Source organism: Phocoena sinus, chromosome 17 (genome assembly GCF_008692025.1).
Source record: "Phocoena sinus isolate mPhoSin1 chromosome 17, mPhoSin1.pri, whole genome shotgun sequence".
Classification (NCBI taxonomy): Eukaryota; Metazoa; Chordata; class Mammalia; order Artiodactyla; family Phocoenidae; genus Phocoena; species Phocoena sinus.
The window spans coordinates 60888633-60908491 of record NC_045779.1 but is presented as its reverse complement, the minus strand read 5'-3'; the positions used below and the strand labels follow the sequence as shown (position 1 = coordinate 60908491).

The window sequence follows — 19859 nt, the reverse complement described above, 5'->3', positions numbered from 1 at the left end:
GGTTCTTCATGACCATTTTTTTTTTTTTAGATTCTGTATATATGTGTTAGCATGTGGTATTTGTTTTTCTCTTTGACTTACTTCACTCTGTATGACAGACTCTAGTTCCATCTACCTCACTACAAATAACTCAATTTCATTTCTCTTTATGGCTGAGTAATATTCCATTGTATATATGTGCCACATCTTCTTTATCCATTCATCTGTCGACGGACACTTAGGTTGCTTCCATGTCCTGGCTATTGTAAATAGAGCTGCAATGAACATTGTGGTACATGACTCATTTTGAATTATGGTTTTCTCAGGGTATATGCCCAGTAGTGGGATTGCTGCATCGTATGGTAGTTCTATTTTTAGTTTTCTAAGGAACCTGCATACTGTTCTCCATAGTGGCTGTATCAATTTACATTCCCACCAACAGTGCAAGAGGGTTCCCTTTTCTCCACACCCTTTCCAGCATTTATTGTCTGTAGATTCTTTGATGATGGCCATTCTGACCGGTGTGAGATGATATCTCATTGCAGTTTTGATTTGCATTTCTCTAATGATTAACGATGTTGAGCATTCTTTCATGTGTTTGTTGGCAGTCTGTATGTCGTCTTTGGAGAAATGTCTGTTTCGATCTTCTGCCCATTTTTGGATTGGGTTGTTTGTTTTTTTGATACTGAGCTGCTTTCTTAAATTTTTAATTAAATGTTTTCTCATTTTAAAAATTGTTGTATTTTCAGTAATTTTATGTCAGCTTCTGAAATATTTTTTGCATTTTATAGTGAATGCACGATGATAACAATTGCTTCTATCTTAAATCATAAAGTGAGCCATCATTGGACTAAAAACCAAAAGTCTGTAAGTTCTATATTTTCATTTTAATAACTGCTTTCTTTGGAAAAAGGAACTATAGTCTACTTTGTTTGGAATAAGAAACTATAATTAGAGCCCCTGTTAAATTGAGGGTACTCATAGATAATTTCATGAACTACAAAAAAGTATGAATTTAGTTTACTTTTTTTGTGACCTGTAGCTTCTATGAATCATAGATTAATAGCTCGGCTTTGGTTGCTAATTATTTCCCATGATTTAACCTGAGAATACTTATTCCTACTCAGAATTTGTTCAACTAAAAAGTACTTGAAAATAAAAATAGACATTTTTATCCATAACTATTGTACTGGTATAAGTACTTGGTTTTTCTCTCTGGTATAATATAATGAAACACTAGAGGTTCTATAATAAAATAGTTGAGTCCAGGCCATGGAATCAGACTGCCTGAGTTTGAATACATGCCCCCACCATCTACTGACTTCATGGCCATTATTATCTCTGTTTTCTCATCTGTGAAATGGGCATAATAATAGTACCTACTTCATAAGATTGCTGTAAGGGTTAGATGAGATAACATTTGTAGAGTACTTAGACCAGGCCCTGGAACAGTAAGTTCTAGTTGCTCTCAATATTATGGGTTATAATTGTTGTTTTTCTAGTTCCTACTAGAGGAATAAGGTAGAATTCATTCCAGACTATAAAGTTATACAACTGTTCAAGACACTTGTATGTTCTGTTGTTAGTTTAAACAATGCATGAGTAAATTATTCAGGCTTTTATCAAAGTGGCTAATTTATTACCTTTACTTTGCATGAATGAGTAGAACAATTTCCCACTATTCACTTTACCTCCGAGGTAACAAGTATGGGAGCAGTATCATTATATAAGGATAAATGACCTTGGGCATGAAATCACAAGAATTTTAAAACTCCTGTTTCTGATTATACTTTCATATGCTTTTAGGAACCATAATTTCTACAAGGAACAAAAAAATAGTCATGTTATTTTTACCAGTTATAAGGTAGATACATTTCAGCATAAATTACTTAAATAATTTCAGGCTATTAAATAAATGAGCCCATTTCTCCAAAAATGGATTGCTAGATTTTTTACTGTCATGACCATGGGGAAACAGGCACTCAGACATTGCTGGTAGCAGTACAAAATGGTGCAACCCACAAGGAATCGGGGAATTAGGTAACATTTAACAAAAATACATACATAAGGAGATTCATGCTTGATCCGGCTATCTTATTTATAGCAATTTACCCTGAAGATACACATATACAAGATTATTGTTTCCACATTATCTACAATAGTAAAGTAATAGAAATAAATAAATGCTTATTCATAGGAAATTGGCTAAATTATGCTATATCTATTCAATTGAGTACTATGCAATTATAAAAAAGGAATGACAGATATCATTGTGATGATAAGTAATCCTTTCCAGGATGTATTGCTAAGTTTAAAAAAGCAAAGTGGAAAAGAATATAGATAGCATACTACCTTTTATATGCATTTATACATATGTATGTTTACATACACACATATATATTTATCTCTCTTCTTTTTGCGTAAAGAAACACAGAAGAATAAATGAGAAAATGAAGTTGGTTACTTACTAGATGATGGGCACAAAAAGATGAAAGGAGTAGGGAAGAGAACGAGATTTTTGGAGAATACCTTTTAGATTTTTTTTTTTTACTTTAACTTTTTTATCATGTTGAGGTTTTATATATTCAAAAAATAAAAGGACAATACCAATAGAAGTAAGCAGAACTAGTGCACAGATTGTGTTTTCTAAGTGCTATTCCCTATTAAAAGGAATGTGGTTCTTCTTAGAAATGTTGTTTCTAGGTCTGGAACAAAGAAGAAGGTTATTTTGGAGTGCACACATGCACAAGATTATTATTTCTGCATTGTTTATAATAGTAAAATAATAAGTAACAGAAAGTAAGACAGTGATCAAAACCCGATGGAGAAATATCAAGAGAACACAGGAGGCAGCTTGAAGTGGTGCCCACTGACCAAATATGGACTGTGTGAGCCTTGAATGATCATAATGGTGGATTACCTTGAATAGAAAACAAAAATCTATGAGCCCACAATGACAGTCCCAAAATTATTTTTAACTGATTATAATTTCCCTTCTTTCTGGAGAAGGAAAAGCTCTTCTTTAGAGAAGAATGTCATCTAAAAAATGTAGAAATAATACTGAATTAGAAAAGCCACCATTATCAGCATATTCTGGATCTATTGAGTAAAGCATTAGAGAACAGGATATTCACACAGTTTCAAAACATCATGTCACCGAGTACTTACTATTTAAAAAGAGAAAAGATACTTTTACGCTAAAGCCATCCGGTGAACCACCACTCATAACCAAGATATTAAATATATCATCAATATGGGACAAACTGACATCACGTGCCTCCTGCTATGAATGAAGCACTGAAGACCCGGCATAAACTACATAGTGTCCTGTCAGACATGTTTAACCTAAATCTAACGATGAGGAGAGAGTCCTACAAATCCCAAAAAAGGACATTCTGCAACATAATCAGCCTGGCCTCTTCAAAAATGTTAATTTCATAAAAGAGATAAAACAAGGAAACTCTTCAGATTAAAGGAAACTAGACCAAATATATTATGTATGTTAACCAACATAATAACATAATAGCTGTAGCATGTGATCCTTGACCTTGGATTGGAAAAATTCAATTTGGGAAATTTGAATATACACTGTATATTAGAGTAAAAGGTGTTTCATCAATGTTAGTTTTCCTGAACATGAATTTGTAATGTGGTTACGTCGGAGACAATTCTTATATTTAGGAAATATATATGCTGAAATATTTAGGGATGAAATATTTGCAGACTACTCTCAAATGGTGCAGTCAAAAAGAATGTTTTTGGTGTATGTGTTTATGAATAGATAAAAAGAGAGAGAGCAATCATGTCCTATTTGAACAGTCAGTGAATTTAGGTGAAGGTTAGATGAGTGTTCACTCATTTTGGCAACTTTTCGGTAGATTTGAAATTCCTTTAAAACTTGCAAAAAAGTGGGAGTTCCCTGGTGGTCCAGTGGTTAGGCCTCCACGCTTCCACTGCCTAGGGCCCGGGTTTGATCCCTGGTCAGGCCTCCACGCTTCCACTGCCTAGGGCCCGGGTTTGATCCCTGGTCAGGGAACTAAGATCCTGCAAGCTGCGTGGCACGGTCAAAAAAAAAAAAAGTATAAAGAGGAAAAATTTCAAAAAAGTAAATGATCACCTCGCCCCTGTGCTTCTTTTTTCTACTTTTATTCTTTTCCTTATTTCCCTCAGGTTCACCGCCTGCTCTGTGCAGAGGACATACACGCATAAAAAGAAAGTTTTTCCGGTTTCATGTGTAATGCCTAGTCAGCATCTTTAATTCCTAACTTTGCATTGATTTTGTCCATTCTTTCAGGGGATTCCTTTAATAGTGGTGAAATTTGGTAAGCTCATTTCAGTCAAAATTCTATTCAATTCAGCAAACATTTACCAGGAACCCACTATGTCCCAAACTCTCTATGCTGAGTGAGCAGTTGGCAACTTTTAAAATTGTCTTTGCAAATACAAGCTAAGGATTTTTTTTAATGGCTTCCCAAAGAAGTGTGAAATAGTCATAAATTTTCGTGAATACCAAACTGGCAGATAGACTTCTTTAGTAAGAAAAAATAAGGACCCCTTAACGGTATTTCATGTGTCCAGACTTTCTCTGCTTGTTCTGATTCTGTGTGCTTACACTTGCATATTTGAATATGCTGGGGAAGGGAATTTAAATATTTTTCAAATACTTTTCAGTGAAGAAACACTTCTCAATAGTATTTATTGTGTTTTGTATATGTTGACAGTGACCCAGCCTATCCAAACCATAATTTTAAAGTCATTTTAAATTTTAAAAAATATTTTTTAGTTTTTGCCATATTAGGTTTTAGAATGAGTTTATAGTGCAGTAGAGCTCTGTGATTCTCTAAAATTATTTTTAAATTGTATTTTGATTCTTGACATCTTGAATAGCTTATTTGATGCCATGACCCTGCCCAGATATTTGATTCCCAATTATACTATTACTCTCTGCAGACAACTGTAATTTACTGTATAATCATCCTTCTTTTCTGAAAATGTTTAGGAACACACTAAAATGAAAAGAGGGAATTCTATCTACGATCCCTGGGGAAATGCCCGTAGGACACTTCCATATTGATATCTTACTATTTTTTTTGATAGACTCTCCAAAATTAACTGATCATTCAGATCCACAATATAATTCTCTTTCCCTTATTTTTGTTCCATGAGCACAGTATAAATGTTAATTCTTTTGGTTATTCATGCTCTTCATCTTATCATTCCCTTTATTTAGTCCACTTCCTGTTCTTCTAAGATACCTCTCAAATGTATGCTTTACTCCTCAGCTTTTCGTTACCCAAGTTCAGGCTTTCTCATATTTTACCTTTCCTTTTATTTTTCTGAACATTTGGATATATTTCCAGGGGAAGGTAGTTCTGGGCAAGTGCCATTAATAAAGGCACCAGGATTTGAGTGTAGGCCAACGCCTGAAAGGTGAGGAGGTTGTTTACTCAGAAGCCATGGGCATTTGCGGAGGGGTGAAGTTGGAGAGGTGTGCTTCCTGGTTTAGCTAAGGAGTTAGAACTTCATCCTGAGAGATTTTTAGCTAAGGGGTGACTTCTTTAAAACTGCAAGCCTTTAGAAGCCATGATCTTTTTATTTTCCTTTATATACTCAGCACCCAGCACAATTTCTAGTTCATAGAAGGAGTTCAGTAAATGCTTGTTGGCTAAATGACTCAAAGATCCAGCAGATTTTCATTTTTGAAAGTTTTTTTTGGCAACAACATGGAGCATTAATTGAAAAAGGTTGTGGCACTGGAAGCAACAGACCTTGTGCATACACTCATCAGATGAAACATTGTGAAAATGAGCCAAAGCAGTGCCTTTTGCAGTTGAAAGGAGGGGAAAAATGTAACAATATTCAGAAAAAGTAGAATTTATTGACCAGATACTTGTCAAAATTGAAGACATCTAATGTATCATTAGGAATAGGTTTGTCAAGATTAAAATATAGAATGTATTACTGTAATGAGATTACTTATGTCACTGATTTAATGTATTTTTCAGGGATTTTTACAAAGTTTTAATTTGAAGATTGTGTTGTTCTCATCTTATAAACATTCTTTTATTATTTTTTAATACTAAGAATTACTAATTTATTACTAGGGAATATATTCTAAGAAAATTAAGCCTAAATTTTTATTTACTCTAGGATATACCAGAAGATATTCTTAAGAATTTAGTGGAAGAGCTTCCTCAACCACGAAAAGTGCCCAGACGTCTAGATGAGTACACACAAGAAGAAATAGAGGCTTTCCCAAGAGTTTGGTCTCCGTAAGTCTTTCTTTTCCTTCCTATTTTTGTTTTTTAACCTGAGTTTAGTATCTCCTGTTTTCATATCCAAATGATAAGATCCTTGAGGGTAGGAAGAATGAACTTCTTTTCACTCTCTCGGATACTCTTTGCAGCTTCTACCTACAAATAAACTCTAGACGTAGATGGTAGAACCAAAAGTCTCGGGGTCTTAAGACCTTGCTAGGTAAGTGCAAGGATGTTCATAGATGCCTATAAATTATCAGATATTTTGTTTGGGATGACACAACTTGGATTGATTGTAGTCTCTTGGGATAATAAATGAATTGTTCTTACCTAAAACAAAGTGATTCTCTGTTTTTTCAGATTGCTTCACTAAGCCAAGAATATGATCTAATGAAAGTCATTAGTTCTGGATACTTATAGTCAATCCAAATAGAAAAACAAAATAAAAAAACACTTTTGCTCTCCTCTATTACAATTTCCTCTACCTATGAGCCAGCAAGCTGCTTAGCTTTGACATACTGTCCTATCTAATTGTTTCCAGGCTGTTTTGCCTGGCCTACCAGGCTCTTTGTAACCTCATCAGCTTAAATTCTCACTCCACTGTGCTGGTCTAGCATAGCAGACTGTGTAAGCTTGGCACCCTTTTTATGCAATTTAACTTTTCCATGACTTTGTTCTGCTGTTACCTCTGCCTAAAACAACACGTCCCTCACCTCCTCCTCCTCCTCCTCTGGAATAACTCTTACTCATTCTTTAGGCCTTAGTTCAGATGTCAGTCTCCTTTAAGAAGCCTCACCTAAACATCAAGAGCAGACTAAGTGCTCAACCATCTTCTGCTGTAGCACCTGCCATGTAGCTCTGTCTTTACCACATTTACCTCCTCAAAAGCAAGGGCTGCATTTTGTTCATTGTTACATCACCAGTGCGTAGAACCGTACCTCACCTGATAGGGCCTCAGAAATGTTTACAGAATTTACACAGTAGGTTTAGAGAGGGCCACACATCCTCGTTACTTGATCTACAAAAGACAGCTAATCTTCCCACAGGATACTTAACCATTGTACTCTGAAAATCCATATCTCTTGATGGGCTGTTTGGCCAGATAGGTTTGTGAAAACCTAAGTCTTCCCAGGATTACCAGTATGTCCAGGAATCTAATCCTTGACTCTCATTGTATGTGTATATAACTTCACTCTTTGCACACAGAGGTCTTTAGGGTATTCTGTTTAAATCTTTTTGACTTTGCTGACTTGTGTAAGGTTCACCTTTAATTAAATCTGCATATAATGAGCAAAATAATATTATTAGTGATCATTTACACTTTCCAGTTGGCCCGCACTGTGCTAGGTGGTTTGCATACATTGTACCTAATTCTCTTACCAATAAGATAAAATACATTATTCCTGTTTTTAAGACTAAGCCAAAGGTTGGCTGGTCTGTAGTACAGCCTGAATTTGAAACTAATTGTAGCTGATTCCAAAACCTGTGTTCTTTCCACAAAAGTAAACTGCTTCATTAATTTATTTATTTATTCAACAAATATGTATTATGTGTAAGACACTCTTATGTGCAAGACACTATAATAAGCACTAGGACACACATTTGAAAAATTACCATTAAAGCAATTATTCAATTCCATTTTACAAACTTATTGAGTTTATACTACGTGCTATAGCTTTTGACAGATGCCAAGGAAATGCAGATGATGAAGCATTTAAATGAAACTTCCTCCAAAAGTCCTTCCTATAATCCTTGAGCTGGGTTAGGCCCCCTTTATAGGGTCTCATTGTACATGTTCCTTTTCTTTTACTGTATTTATTCTAACGTAATTAAATATATGCATGATTACCCGTTTAACGTCATTCCCTTAAGAGACTCCACGAGGGACGTGTATGTTGTCTTGCTTAGCACTGAGCACAGTGACTGGCTCATTAAGTGGGCACTCAGCAAATATTTATTGAGTGAATAAATGAAGAAATAGAGTATCCTTTTATCAGCTTTTATAAATGAGGTTAGAAATAATTTTTAGAACATATGAAGGTAGTAAAATGCTCCAATTTAATACTAATTCTTCATGTCAGAATCAGTGAAATTGACCAACTTAAAAAACCCTTTGTTTTATTGTTTTTGTTCCTGTTCACTGTATCATCTGAATTACCCGGCTGCTTTTCAGTTGATATCAAACAAGTGATTAACAAACTCTATGTGAAAAATTGAAAAAATTGGCTTTATGATGTCTGATATTTTTATCAGCTATTTATTAGGATACATTCTCATGTTAAGTATTTCTCTCTAAAATAAGGAAGTGCGTTTTCTATTATTCCCTTATGTTCTGGTTTTGATTGCTTGACATTGACATACTTGTGGACGAGAAACTATACATCATGTGACCTGATTTGATTCTAACGACTGAATTAAGTGTGGAGTGCTTTTCTCTTTTCCTTGGCTACTTTTTAGATACCTGTTTAATAGTTTGCCTTCTTGTCAAAACCTAAGATTCTGTTTTTAATTCTTTTTATTTAAATTCATTTTTTTCCTCCAGATCATATAGTGGTTTATTTAGATAAATCAGTAAATAAAAGGTTTTAAAGTTTGTTCCACATGCTATGATAGTTACAATTATTCCCTCCTTTGGCATCTGAGAAATGAAGCTTCTGAACTACTTTGATGATGTTTAAACTTTAGGAAAAATAATTTTAATTTAACTTGTTCTTAGAGATTTACATGGTCATTTAGTCAAGACATATCCAATGTACCTTTTCCTACTTAAACTACATAGAACTTACATTTATCCTTAAAACTCAGTCCATATAAACATACAACATTTTTCTAGGAAGATGTTAACATTTTTACAAGTTCCTTAAAAGAGATGTGGAATTTGCCACAAATTGAAATTAATCCCTAACTTATAAAAATCATTTATTAGCTTAAATTTACCACCCTGGAACCTTTTCTTTACTAAAAATTCACAATAATATAGACTGCACATAAAATAGATAACATTTACTTGAAACATAATACTCTTTGGAAAGTAAACTCAGGCATTCAGTTGAAAAATATTTTAATTTGGTGGTTTTTTAAAACTACTAAATGTTTGGGCTTCCCTGGTGGCGCAGTGGTTGAGAGTCCGCCTGCCGATGCAGCGGACACGGGTTCGTGCCCCGGTCGGGGAAGATCCCACGTGCCGCGGAGCGGCTAGGCCCGTGAGCCATGGCCACTGAGCCTGCGCATCCAGGGCCTGTGCTCCGAAACAGGAGAGGCCACAACAGTGAGAGGCCCACGTACCGCAAAAAACAACAACAACAAAAACTACCAAATGTTCATTGTAGAAAATAAGAATAAGATATATACATAAGTAAATAATTTCACCATACTTAACATTTTGGTGTGCTAACTTCCTGTTTCTTTGTGTTAGTTTTTTTTTGTTTCTTTGTGTTAGTTTTTATGTTGTGTGTATGTTTGTGTTTTACAAATTTGGGAAATTAGGATTTTTCTTTAAATATGGTCTCAACTGCACATTTTCCCAATTTACAAGATTTTTTTCCCCACAAGCATGATCTTCAATGGCTGCAGGATATGACATCAGTTTTATTCTGTAAATCCAAGTATGTCATATCTGATTTTCTTATAGAAACTCTGGCATAATTGAACTTATATTCGTAACCAAGATGGATATGGTACTTTTTTTTTTTAAACTGGAAATACCAAAGGTGCTATTTAGTTAGTTATGTGACCAAACACATATTATTCATGTAGAGTTATATATCATGAATATTCTAAAGTGTAGTCTAAATCAGTTAATCCAGGCAGTATAATAATGAAATAACCATTCACAACAAATTATATTTAATGTTATTATAGTCAAAGAGTACTGATCAAACTGTTCATTTTACTAAGGTATTACTGGTTCGTTTAAAACAAATTAGAAGGTGACTGAATGCCTTCATTATATTAATGGAATTAGAAAGGGCTTTTCTATAATTATTTTTAAGGAGACTTTTAGTGAAATTTAGAGCCACTTGATGCATTATTGAGTTACTGTTTTGAAATGGATTTTCCTGCCCCTTCTTTTCATTCCAAATTTCCCTCTGGCAGGAATATACATTAGACACAGGCTTTCCTTTATGCTTTATTAAAGTTGTGATCCTTCCTCACTAGTGGCCACACAATATCTGTTAACTTATGTTAACTTATATCTGTTAATATTATGTGTTAATAAAGTTCAAGTGTAAAATAGTATATACATTAGAACTACAATTAAAATATTTGATACACCATGCAGTGCAATCCCTTGAAAGTGAGATTCCTCATTACTGATAGATTTGCTTTTATGAGAAAAAAATTTTTTTCTCCTTTTGGAGAAGGAACCTACTTAAAATATACTTTTTGTTCCACTCAAAATAGCTAAGCCAAGAATATAACCTTCCTTTGGAATGTAGTAATTGGAAATTATTCAAGATAGATCTGATGGTGAACCTGCAGAGACTTGACTGAAACACATGTACCTGGATTGCACCATAAATAAATACAAACAAAAATAACTTGCTTTGGTTTTTGTTTCCCTAGCAATAAAACCTAACACATGTTTATAGTATAAAAATGTACATTTTTAAATTGCAACTGTTACTAGCTTTTGGTTCAGTGTAAGTTCTTTACCATTTCTGTTAGAGACAAAAAGCTTCTGAGCAACAGTAACAATTGACAAACTAAGCTTTGAACCCAGTAGCTGATTAACAAAATTATTTTAATCTCAGTTAACAGCTACCGTTGTTGGGATTTCATTTAAGTTATTTTCAATCACTTAAAAAGTTGTATTCCCTCAGGGCTAACTTCAGCATACTCTAGATTTTGTTAGGCTAGTTGTTTATTTATTTTTAAAACAAAGGTAGACCAGAAGAAACTAATACTTATGAGGAAACTATAAATATTGTTTTATAACTAAAAGCCACTTTCTCATATGAGAAGTATTGCCTATATACCTCACTTCTTAAACTAGTGTGTATACTTGGTGTATTAGTAGTTTTTACATCTCATGGATATGTAAATTGTGTCAGAATATGTTATAAGGTTTTATCTTGTGTTTCTTGATGGTACAGAGTAAATGTGCATTTGCCATGGGCAAGTGGTGACTGTAGGGTACACACTTAGAATTTGTTTCTCAAAGATAAAACAATAGCACTTATCTCTTTTTCACAGTTCAGTTGCCTGAGATTGTAGCTTTCAAATGGTCAACTTATTTTAATTCTGTCAATAATTATTTCCATGGTCATTGCAGTTTTGCCAACACATTACAAAACCGCAATAATCATGGAAATTATAATGCTGTCACTGTAATGGAAATTTTTCATTATGTAGGGTAAAAATAAAACAGTTCATTTGAAACTTTTAATTTTCATTTATACAAAACTCTGTAGGAGAGCTCTTCTTAGGAAAAACTAGGTATGTAGAAAATTCCAACTTAGAATTGCTTCACATTATCCACAGATTGATGAAACAAAATCAAAAAAGAAATGTTTTTTACTCCTCACTCGTTAAATCAGTAATGCTTTATTTTAAGCATAACCCTCACCTTTGTAGAGAAACTAAGTGTGGAAAGTTTCAGCATCAGTAAACGCTTGAAAACAGACGTTTATGATGAAAACCTATGTTCCTGGTCTAACTCTCTTTACAGAGTGTGCTGTTAGAAGTGTGCCTGCAAAAGAGAGAGAATATGAGGATGAAAGTGAGAAGGCTTGAGGACAACCGTGATTGGCCTTGGAATTGTCTTTGCTGAAAGTAGAATTAGATTTAGGGAGTTTAATAGGTAATCCATGCAGCTCTGTAAAAGAAAACGGGTGCCAGGAACGATAGCACTGCAGAAGGGACTCGGTGAGCATCCTGTTCAGTCTATAGCTCTGGAAGTCAGCAAGGATTTCAGCTTTCGGCTTGCCCTTCGATATAAAAGCTACTCATCCCCAAAATGTACAGATTTTCGGTTTTAGTTAAATGAACACCCAGAGAAAAATAATTTTACCTATGGCTTTATAAAATGTGCTTCAGATCAGAGACTTAGTTAAAGACGGTGGAGAAGGATTTTTACCTTTTCAAAACCCATAAAGATCTGGGACCTGGACATCTTCAAGATTTTCCATAATTGTGTGCTAGTCTAGTCATGTGGCATTTTCGTAGAAGATTTAACTTAATTTGCTACTCTTCACAGTCAGAAGTTATTAGCTGGACTTGGGGAGAAAGCTTACGTTCCAGCTTTTCCATCATTTCAACCAGCACAGTGTTGGCTTAAACCATAGACCTCAGTATTTCCAGTCCTGAATTTTGCTCATATTAAGCCTTCTAAACTATACTGTTCTTTTGGATATTTAACACATTGTTAAAATAAAAAGCAATCTTTATATATACAACCAAAATAAAATCATTTACATCTCCTAGCCAATAGAGCTTATGACTTAAAAGTGGTAATTGAATGTAACAATAATTCCTATTAATTTTAATTGGAAAAATTTTTTGACTTTTAAAAAATTTTAACAATCTTATGAGTTTATTTTTTAATTTTTATTTTATATTGGAGTATAGTTGATTTACAATGTTGTGTTAGTTTCAGGTGTACAGCAAAGTGATTCAGTTATACATGTATCTATTCTTTTTCAGATTCTTTTCCCATATTGGTTATTACAGAGTACGAATAGAGTTCCCTATGCTATATACAGTAGGTCCTTGTTGATTATCTATTTTATATATAGTAATGTGTATATGTTAATCCTGACCTCCTCATTTATCCCTCCCCCCCCCGCCACCTTTACCCTTGGTAACCATTAGTTTGTTTTCTATGTCTGTGAGTCTATTTCTGTTTTGTAAATAAGTTCATTTGTATCATTTTTTTAGATTCCACATATAAGTGATATCATATGGTATTTGTCTTTCTCTGTCTGCTTTACTTCACTTAGTATGATAATCTCCAGATCCATCCATGTTGCTGCAAATGGCATTATTTCATTCTTTTTTATGGCTGAGTAATATTCCATTGTACCTAGAAGTGAGTTTAGTTTTTAAAAAATCACTGTTGAACTTTTTCTGATCAGGCTAGTGGTACAGTGTCTGGGGAAATGAGTGTAGCAGCACCATTGCTCTATTACCTGTACAGCTAACATCTTTAGTTCAAGGAGTATGTGATGTGACCAGATTTCCTGGAATGGTTTATTCTAAATAGTTCCATTCTTACCGTGGAAGTGACTTAAAACTCAATCAGACTGACCTTTTGTATTTCTTTCTTTTTTTTTTTGATATACAATATAGTGTTGTTAACTATAGTCGTCATGCTGTACATTACATCCCCAGGACTTTTTATTTCTATTTTTTAATTTTTAAAAATTTTTTGGCTACGCCACGTGTGGGATCTTAGTTCCCCAACCAGGGACTGAACCCGTGCCCCCTGCCTTGGAAGCGCGGAGTCTTAACCACTGGACCTCCAGGGAAGTCCCTGAGAATTCAATTCTGATTAATGTAATGTTGCTGTACATAGACTGGGAACTTTTTAAGAACCTAAATACAATGACATTTGCTCAGTTACTAAAGATACAGTTAATCTTTTTTTTTTTTTTTAATATTTATTTATTTATTTGGTTGCTCCGGGTCTTAGTTGCAGCAGGCAGGCTCCTTAGTTGTGGCATGCAAACTCTTAGTTGAGGTACGCATGTGGGATCTAGTTCTCTGACCAGGGATCGAAGCTGGGCCTCCTGCATTAGGAGCGCGGAGTCTTATCCACTGCACCACCAGGGAAGTCCAAGTTAATCCTTCTTTCATGATAGATGCTAAAGGAATTTTAGTACCCAGCCTCTGCTGATGTTATCATAATTTACAATTAGTTATTGTTGTATCAGAAAAGCATAAAACTGCCTGTTAATAAAGTCCTCCGGTGAGTCAAGAGCCAGAAGGGTACTATATATCTATCGGAATCATGTCTAGCTAATGAGGAAGTGTGTCACCTTCTGTTAGGCACAGCACAGCTTTAGAAACTTCCTACTGAAAGCGTTTCTTTTGCTTCTTCAGCATCTTCAAATAGTCGCCCCCCCCCCGTCTTATGATCAGCTCTGTCGGAGGTCTGAGGTGAACCCTTGCTTGTCAGTGTGCGGTCTACGGACCAGCATTGCATCGCATGGGAGTTTGTTAGAAATGCAGAATCATGAGACCGTCTACAGACTAACTGAATCAAAATCTGCATTTTTACAAGAGCCCAAGCAATTTGTATGCCCACTGAAGTTTGAGACCCACTCAGCTAAATAGCCCTCCCCTCCCCTCCCCTTTCTTATATTATCTTGGATTGCCTTCTTTTAGTGGGAGTAAGCAATACAAATGTGTTGTATGTGTACCTGCTTTCATTTGTGTAGGTGGAGAGAGAAATATAACCGTATTTAGTGTAAAAACCTCACTTTTCCCCACAGGGGTACCTCCTGTAGCCATGTAATATGTTTGATTGTCTCGCACATGAGTTGATATTTCTAGCTCTGCGAACATCCAGTGTACCTAGTCTCTTGGCTATGATACTGTTCCCCCTCCGCCCGTTAGAAGCAAATTAACCATCTGCAAAAGATTCCAAAAGCGGAAAGGATGAGTCTGCAAACAAAGTGGCATTTTCAAGGCGGTCACTATAATTACAAGTATCTTACAAGCCTCCACTACGTGCAAGATACTGTGCTAATTGCTGGTAGTATAAGATCAATTATATTGGGACTGTGCCTCCAAAGGATAGGAGTTGTGTAGAATAAAATGGTGTTTGCAAACACTGGAGTCAGAAGGTCTGCACTAGATCACTACCATCCACTTCCTAGCTGTGTATCCTTAGACAAGTTACTCAGCCCCTCTGAGCATCAGTTTTGTCAACTGTAAAATGGGGTTGATAACAGTGTCTTTCTCACTATATAGTTAGGAGGGTAAAATGATTGTGCATGTGAGGTAGTTAGTATATTCATGGCATCTAATAAGCACACAGCACTGTTATTTACATACATAACCACACTTATTCACTTACTTAGGGCAAGTGTAATTTGAGAAACACCGTAATAGAAGTATGCATGAAGTTCTCTGGCAATCTCAGGGAAAAGAGCCGTGCCTAAGTTAGGAAAGGAAGAGTTGTGTAGGGTTTCCCAGAACATGTGATTTGGGGGGTGGATTTTGAAGGATTAGTCAAGTCCACCAGGCAGAGAAGAGATAGGAGATACTCCAAGTGCAGAAAATCTCAAGTACCCAAGTCCAGAGGTCTGAAAGTTTCTATCTGGGCAATAGCAAGTAGTATAATGGGACCAGAACGGACAGGTTGTGGAAAGAATGACTCAGAAAGGTTAACTGGGACCGTGTTCCTGGAGGGCTATGTGTTGAATTCTGTGTTTGAATTTGACAAAGCAGTGGAGAGCTAGTGAAAGTTCTTCCACTATATGGAAGTGGGATAAGAAAGAATCTATGTTAGAGACTCTCAGATGTCTTTCCCTTTGCCCCATTTCTCCTAAACCCCAAATCCTACTTACTAGCTGCCTGCCATGGCCAGATTTCATCATATTCAAAACAAAATCCTTCCCTTCAGAATCTGTTCTCCTGCCTGTATACCCTCTCCTGAACAAATAGATAGCATTGCCATTTCCTGAGTTCTTCAAGCTGAAAATTAACAGTCATCCTTGAATTGTCATTTTCCAGTAGCTCCTTCCTCCGTCATGCGCCTGGTCTCTTCCCTCTTCCCCTCCCTGCCCTGGACAAGTTAATTTTCTGCTTCTTGAATCCTGAACCCATCCTTTCTTCTTACTCATCACTGCCCCAGCCCTAATAGAGCCATCATCTTAACCCTCCTCACTTCCTCCAAAATGTCCTGAAACAAAATTGGGCTTCATTAGCCCCCGATCGCCTTCAGGTCACTGTCAACATTTTTTATGTGACAGATTACACCCTTCATACATGTTTCCTATTTTACTTGTAAATTCCACTAAAGGGTACTTTCGTCATCTCATTGTTAATAAATTAACTTTTGGTGTGGAAACAACCAGACTGTGACTAAGCACATTTAATTTCATTGAGTGGAATTGCAGAGACTTCTTGTTAGGGCTACTTGTTAGAAATCTTAGACGATTTCTTTCCAGTGGCATCACCGCCACCCTTTTGTAATTATATGAACCAGCTGGAAGAATAAATTGTTTCTTAAAATGCACTGGTGTCTCTTGACTAGGAATTTTGATTGTATTGAGTCACATACCCAAGATTCAAAGGGTGCACTTTGGAGCCCCTTCCAGCTATTGTATCAAACTGTCATTTCCCAGACTTTGGATTCAGTTTTTACATTTGAAAAGAGATTTCAGAAACAGTGACAAAATGCTGCAGTTTCTCTTCTTGTTGTTACAGAGTGACGATATGGTGAAGCATATTTGGTTAGTTTCCCAGATCAGTGCCTGTGTTCCTCATAGTTAAATAATAATTTTAAATTGTAATATAGTTCATTTACTTAGTTACCAGACTGTTGGTCTTCCTATCTGGGCTATCTGGTCTCTTTGTCTTCTTTTTTCTTTCTTTTTTTTTTTTTTTAGAAAAACATGATTTAAATGTAGAAAGGGATGAGATAAGTTGTTTCAGGGCAAACAGAGTTCACCTGTTTCCTTTTTTAAAGGAATTCAAACTGTTGAATATTTTTACAGCTGTTTCAAAAATATCTATTTAGTTTACTAATCACTAAATTCCTTCTGAAAATTCTGTAGGAGCTCAATACCTACAATTACACTACTCTGTAAAAGATAACAGGACACTAACAGTTTTCGCATTTCATAATTTCCTATTCCTCATTTTCTCCGTTGTTAAAATTTAACATTTCTCTGAAAATGTTCTTTGTTTTAATTTACTACTGGAAGGAACTTTCAGGTGTGATTAATCCTATAAATATATAAACAAAGAAAAGACTATATATGTATATAGTAAATTAAAAGACCATATATGTATATAATAAATGTGTGTGTAATTAAAATATCAAAGGGCTGGTGTTTATACATGTATTTTGTATGCTACTGTAATGAAAATTAAATTTAGCATATGATAAAATAATACAAATAGGGAAACTGCTCATTCAGAATTTGCCATTATTAGGCAAATCCATATCTTTATATATAATCCTTTCTATTAAAAGGGCTTTTGGGAAATTGAATTCAAGCTTTTAAGTCACTACATACTTTCATGCATAGGCACACGGGGGCCTATATTTATACTCTGCAAAGAACTTGGGAATTGTCACTTAACTGTTATACTTTGCGATAATTTGGCCTTAATGATTTTCACCAAAAATTTAGATATAATATTTGTAGATATTTCTTGATGAACAGTTACTTTCATTTTAAATTGGGAAATAATCTTCTTTCATCATGCGGGAGAAAATGAAATTGATTTGTGAAAGAATAAATGTTGATTTTTGTCTTTCAGACCTGAAGATTATCGGCTGTAAGAGACGGAAAATTTCAGAAAATAACAGTGCAGTGATTGAAACTTCTTCCTGATGAGTTTCTCCTTCCTACAGGGCAGGGTGAAACAGTTGCTGCCTTTTGACAAGAAACCTGTTTTGGGCGCTGAACGTTTGTGGGGAAAGGTCAGGAAGGGATATTCCTTCAATAGGAAGTTGCAATAAAATACATTATTTTATAGAATTGTTTTATTATGTAATCTGATTTGAATGTTATAATGATGATAAGAATAAAACTGCTTACTTGGTTAACTATTCAATTTCTCACTTAATTAAAAAAACCAAACCCTAGGTAGCACTGCAGTTAAAATTGCCAAGTGCCCATTCATGCAGATTTCCTCACGTTCCAGCTCCCTGTTTTTGACACCCGGGAAAACAAGGCCCACCTTCACTTTTCTTTTCAGTGACTATTTTATCTAACCTCGCATCATCTGAGTTCATCCCTCCAGCTCAGTAGGGTAAGGTTTGTCCTGAGGTATTTTCAAACTGCTTCACTCTTTTCTGTGTCCCATAGAGCCTCTTGGTTTCCATGACACCAAAATAACAAAGTAATGCCTATCTGCTCCCTAGAAATCTCACTGCCCCACCTGTGATGCTGTTTGCAGACCCCTGCACTGTGTGTCCATATCTCTCCTGTTGGCTCCTATTCACCTCTGTGCTGGGCACTGAGGTTGGACCGCCGGGATCAATGTGTCCAGCAAAATCTCCTCCCTGGGAATTAAAGTGCTGAGACACTGCGTTTGGGCATTTTTACGGTAGTTTTCTTCTCTTGCCCTAGCCAATCAAGGAGTGTCTCTGACCCCTTCTCCCGTTCATGCAGCAAACATGTACTAAGTGCCTGCTATATGCCAGGTGTTGGGGAAACAGAAATCACACGTCTTCCCCCAACACCTCCATGCCCCACCAAAGAGCAGAGTGTCTATTGCAAGGCGGAAAGGAGCTGTAGATAGATTTGTAAATAAGTGCACCTGGGTGTCAGAGGTGCTGCTAAAACTATGTATGAGCTGTGATATAAGTACATTTAGGGGAAAACAGTATAAACATTAAATATGAAGTACTGATAGTAAGCACCTGCTAATATGCCAAACACAACTGCTTTATATAAATTAAAATTCATTTAATCCCTATATCACCCTATAATGTACATAATGTTACCTCCCCATTTAAAACTGGGCACGCTGAGGCAGCAATAAGTAACTTGGCCAAGGTCACAGAACTGCTCAGGGGCAAAATCAGGTTTGGATCCAGGCAGTCTGCCTCAGAAATCCATGGACTTAGTCGCCACTAGGCGAGAAAAAGTATTTATGTATCACAAATTCTGTAATAAAGCAAGCATGACCCGGTACAGGTCAACAGCTACCATTCAAGGAAGTGGCAGTTACAGTTTAAACTATTGGACCAAAAAGAAGCTCCATCCCTTTTGATGTGGTGACCTTGGGGGTGAGCCAGTGTGAACTAAGCCCCCAGCTCCCGGTGCAGCAGCTTTAGTAGGGAGGAATTCTTGTCTGGTGTATCCCAAGCACCTAGAACAATGCCTGGCACATATTTCCTGATTGAGAAGGGCTCACCGAAGGAAGCCCTTGTTTCTAACACAGCTGCAGGATTTGAAAAGGTGAGATCATAGCAACAGGCTTTATAATAATGAGCCCAGTCATCATACCGTCAGCCCTCCACATGCATGGATGCAGAACCCACAGATTCAGGGGGCCTGTTGTATCACACCATTGTATGGATGGGACTTGAGCATCCTTGGATTTTGGTATCTGCAGGGAGTCCTGGGAACCATTTCCCCGTACATACTGAGGGACGACTGTATTGAATATTCAGTAAGAATATTGAGACTGATCACCATAACCCTTATTCTCACTTGCTGTGCGAGAGTCCTTTTGTAGGGGGAGGGGTTGCCTGAGCTATAGACCCAAGTAGACCTAAACGGGCTATACTGTTGGACTGAACTGCCCCTCCTGCTGTTGGGAGTTAGCTCCATTTTGCATTCGGAGAGAACCAGAGCAAAGAGGCTTTTGCACCAAGTGGCCTTGAGAAGCAGAAGCTATCAGACTTCCCAATCCTGCCCATTTGCCATTGCTTGAGAGTTTAACAGCCAGATCTGTGCGTTTCCTAGGAGAACACAAACACAGTAGCCAAAT

General features: G+C 36.1%; 1 protein-coding gene across 1 annotated transcript in view; it reads left to right on the top strand.

Moving 5' to 3' along the window:
- The window catches only part of MRPL13 (mitochondrial ribosomal protein L13), a 35314-nt gene extending 17347 nt beyond the window's left edge, over positions 1-17967 (top strand). The window contains exons 6-7 of the mRNA XM_032610650.1: positions 6130-6251; positions 17676-17967. Coding sequence (XP_032466541.1) covers positions 6130-6251; positions 17676-17697 — 144 coding nt within the window. The 3' untranslated portion in view covers positions 17698-17967. The remainder of the gene's footprint in view (positions 1-6129; positions 6252-17675) is intronic.
- Positions 17968-19859: the final 1892 nt, after the last annotated feature.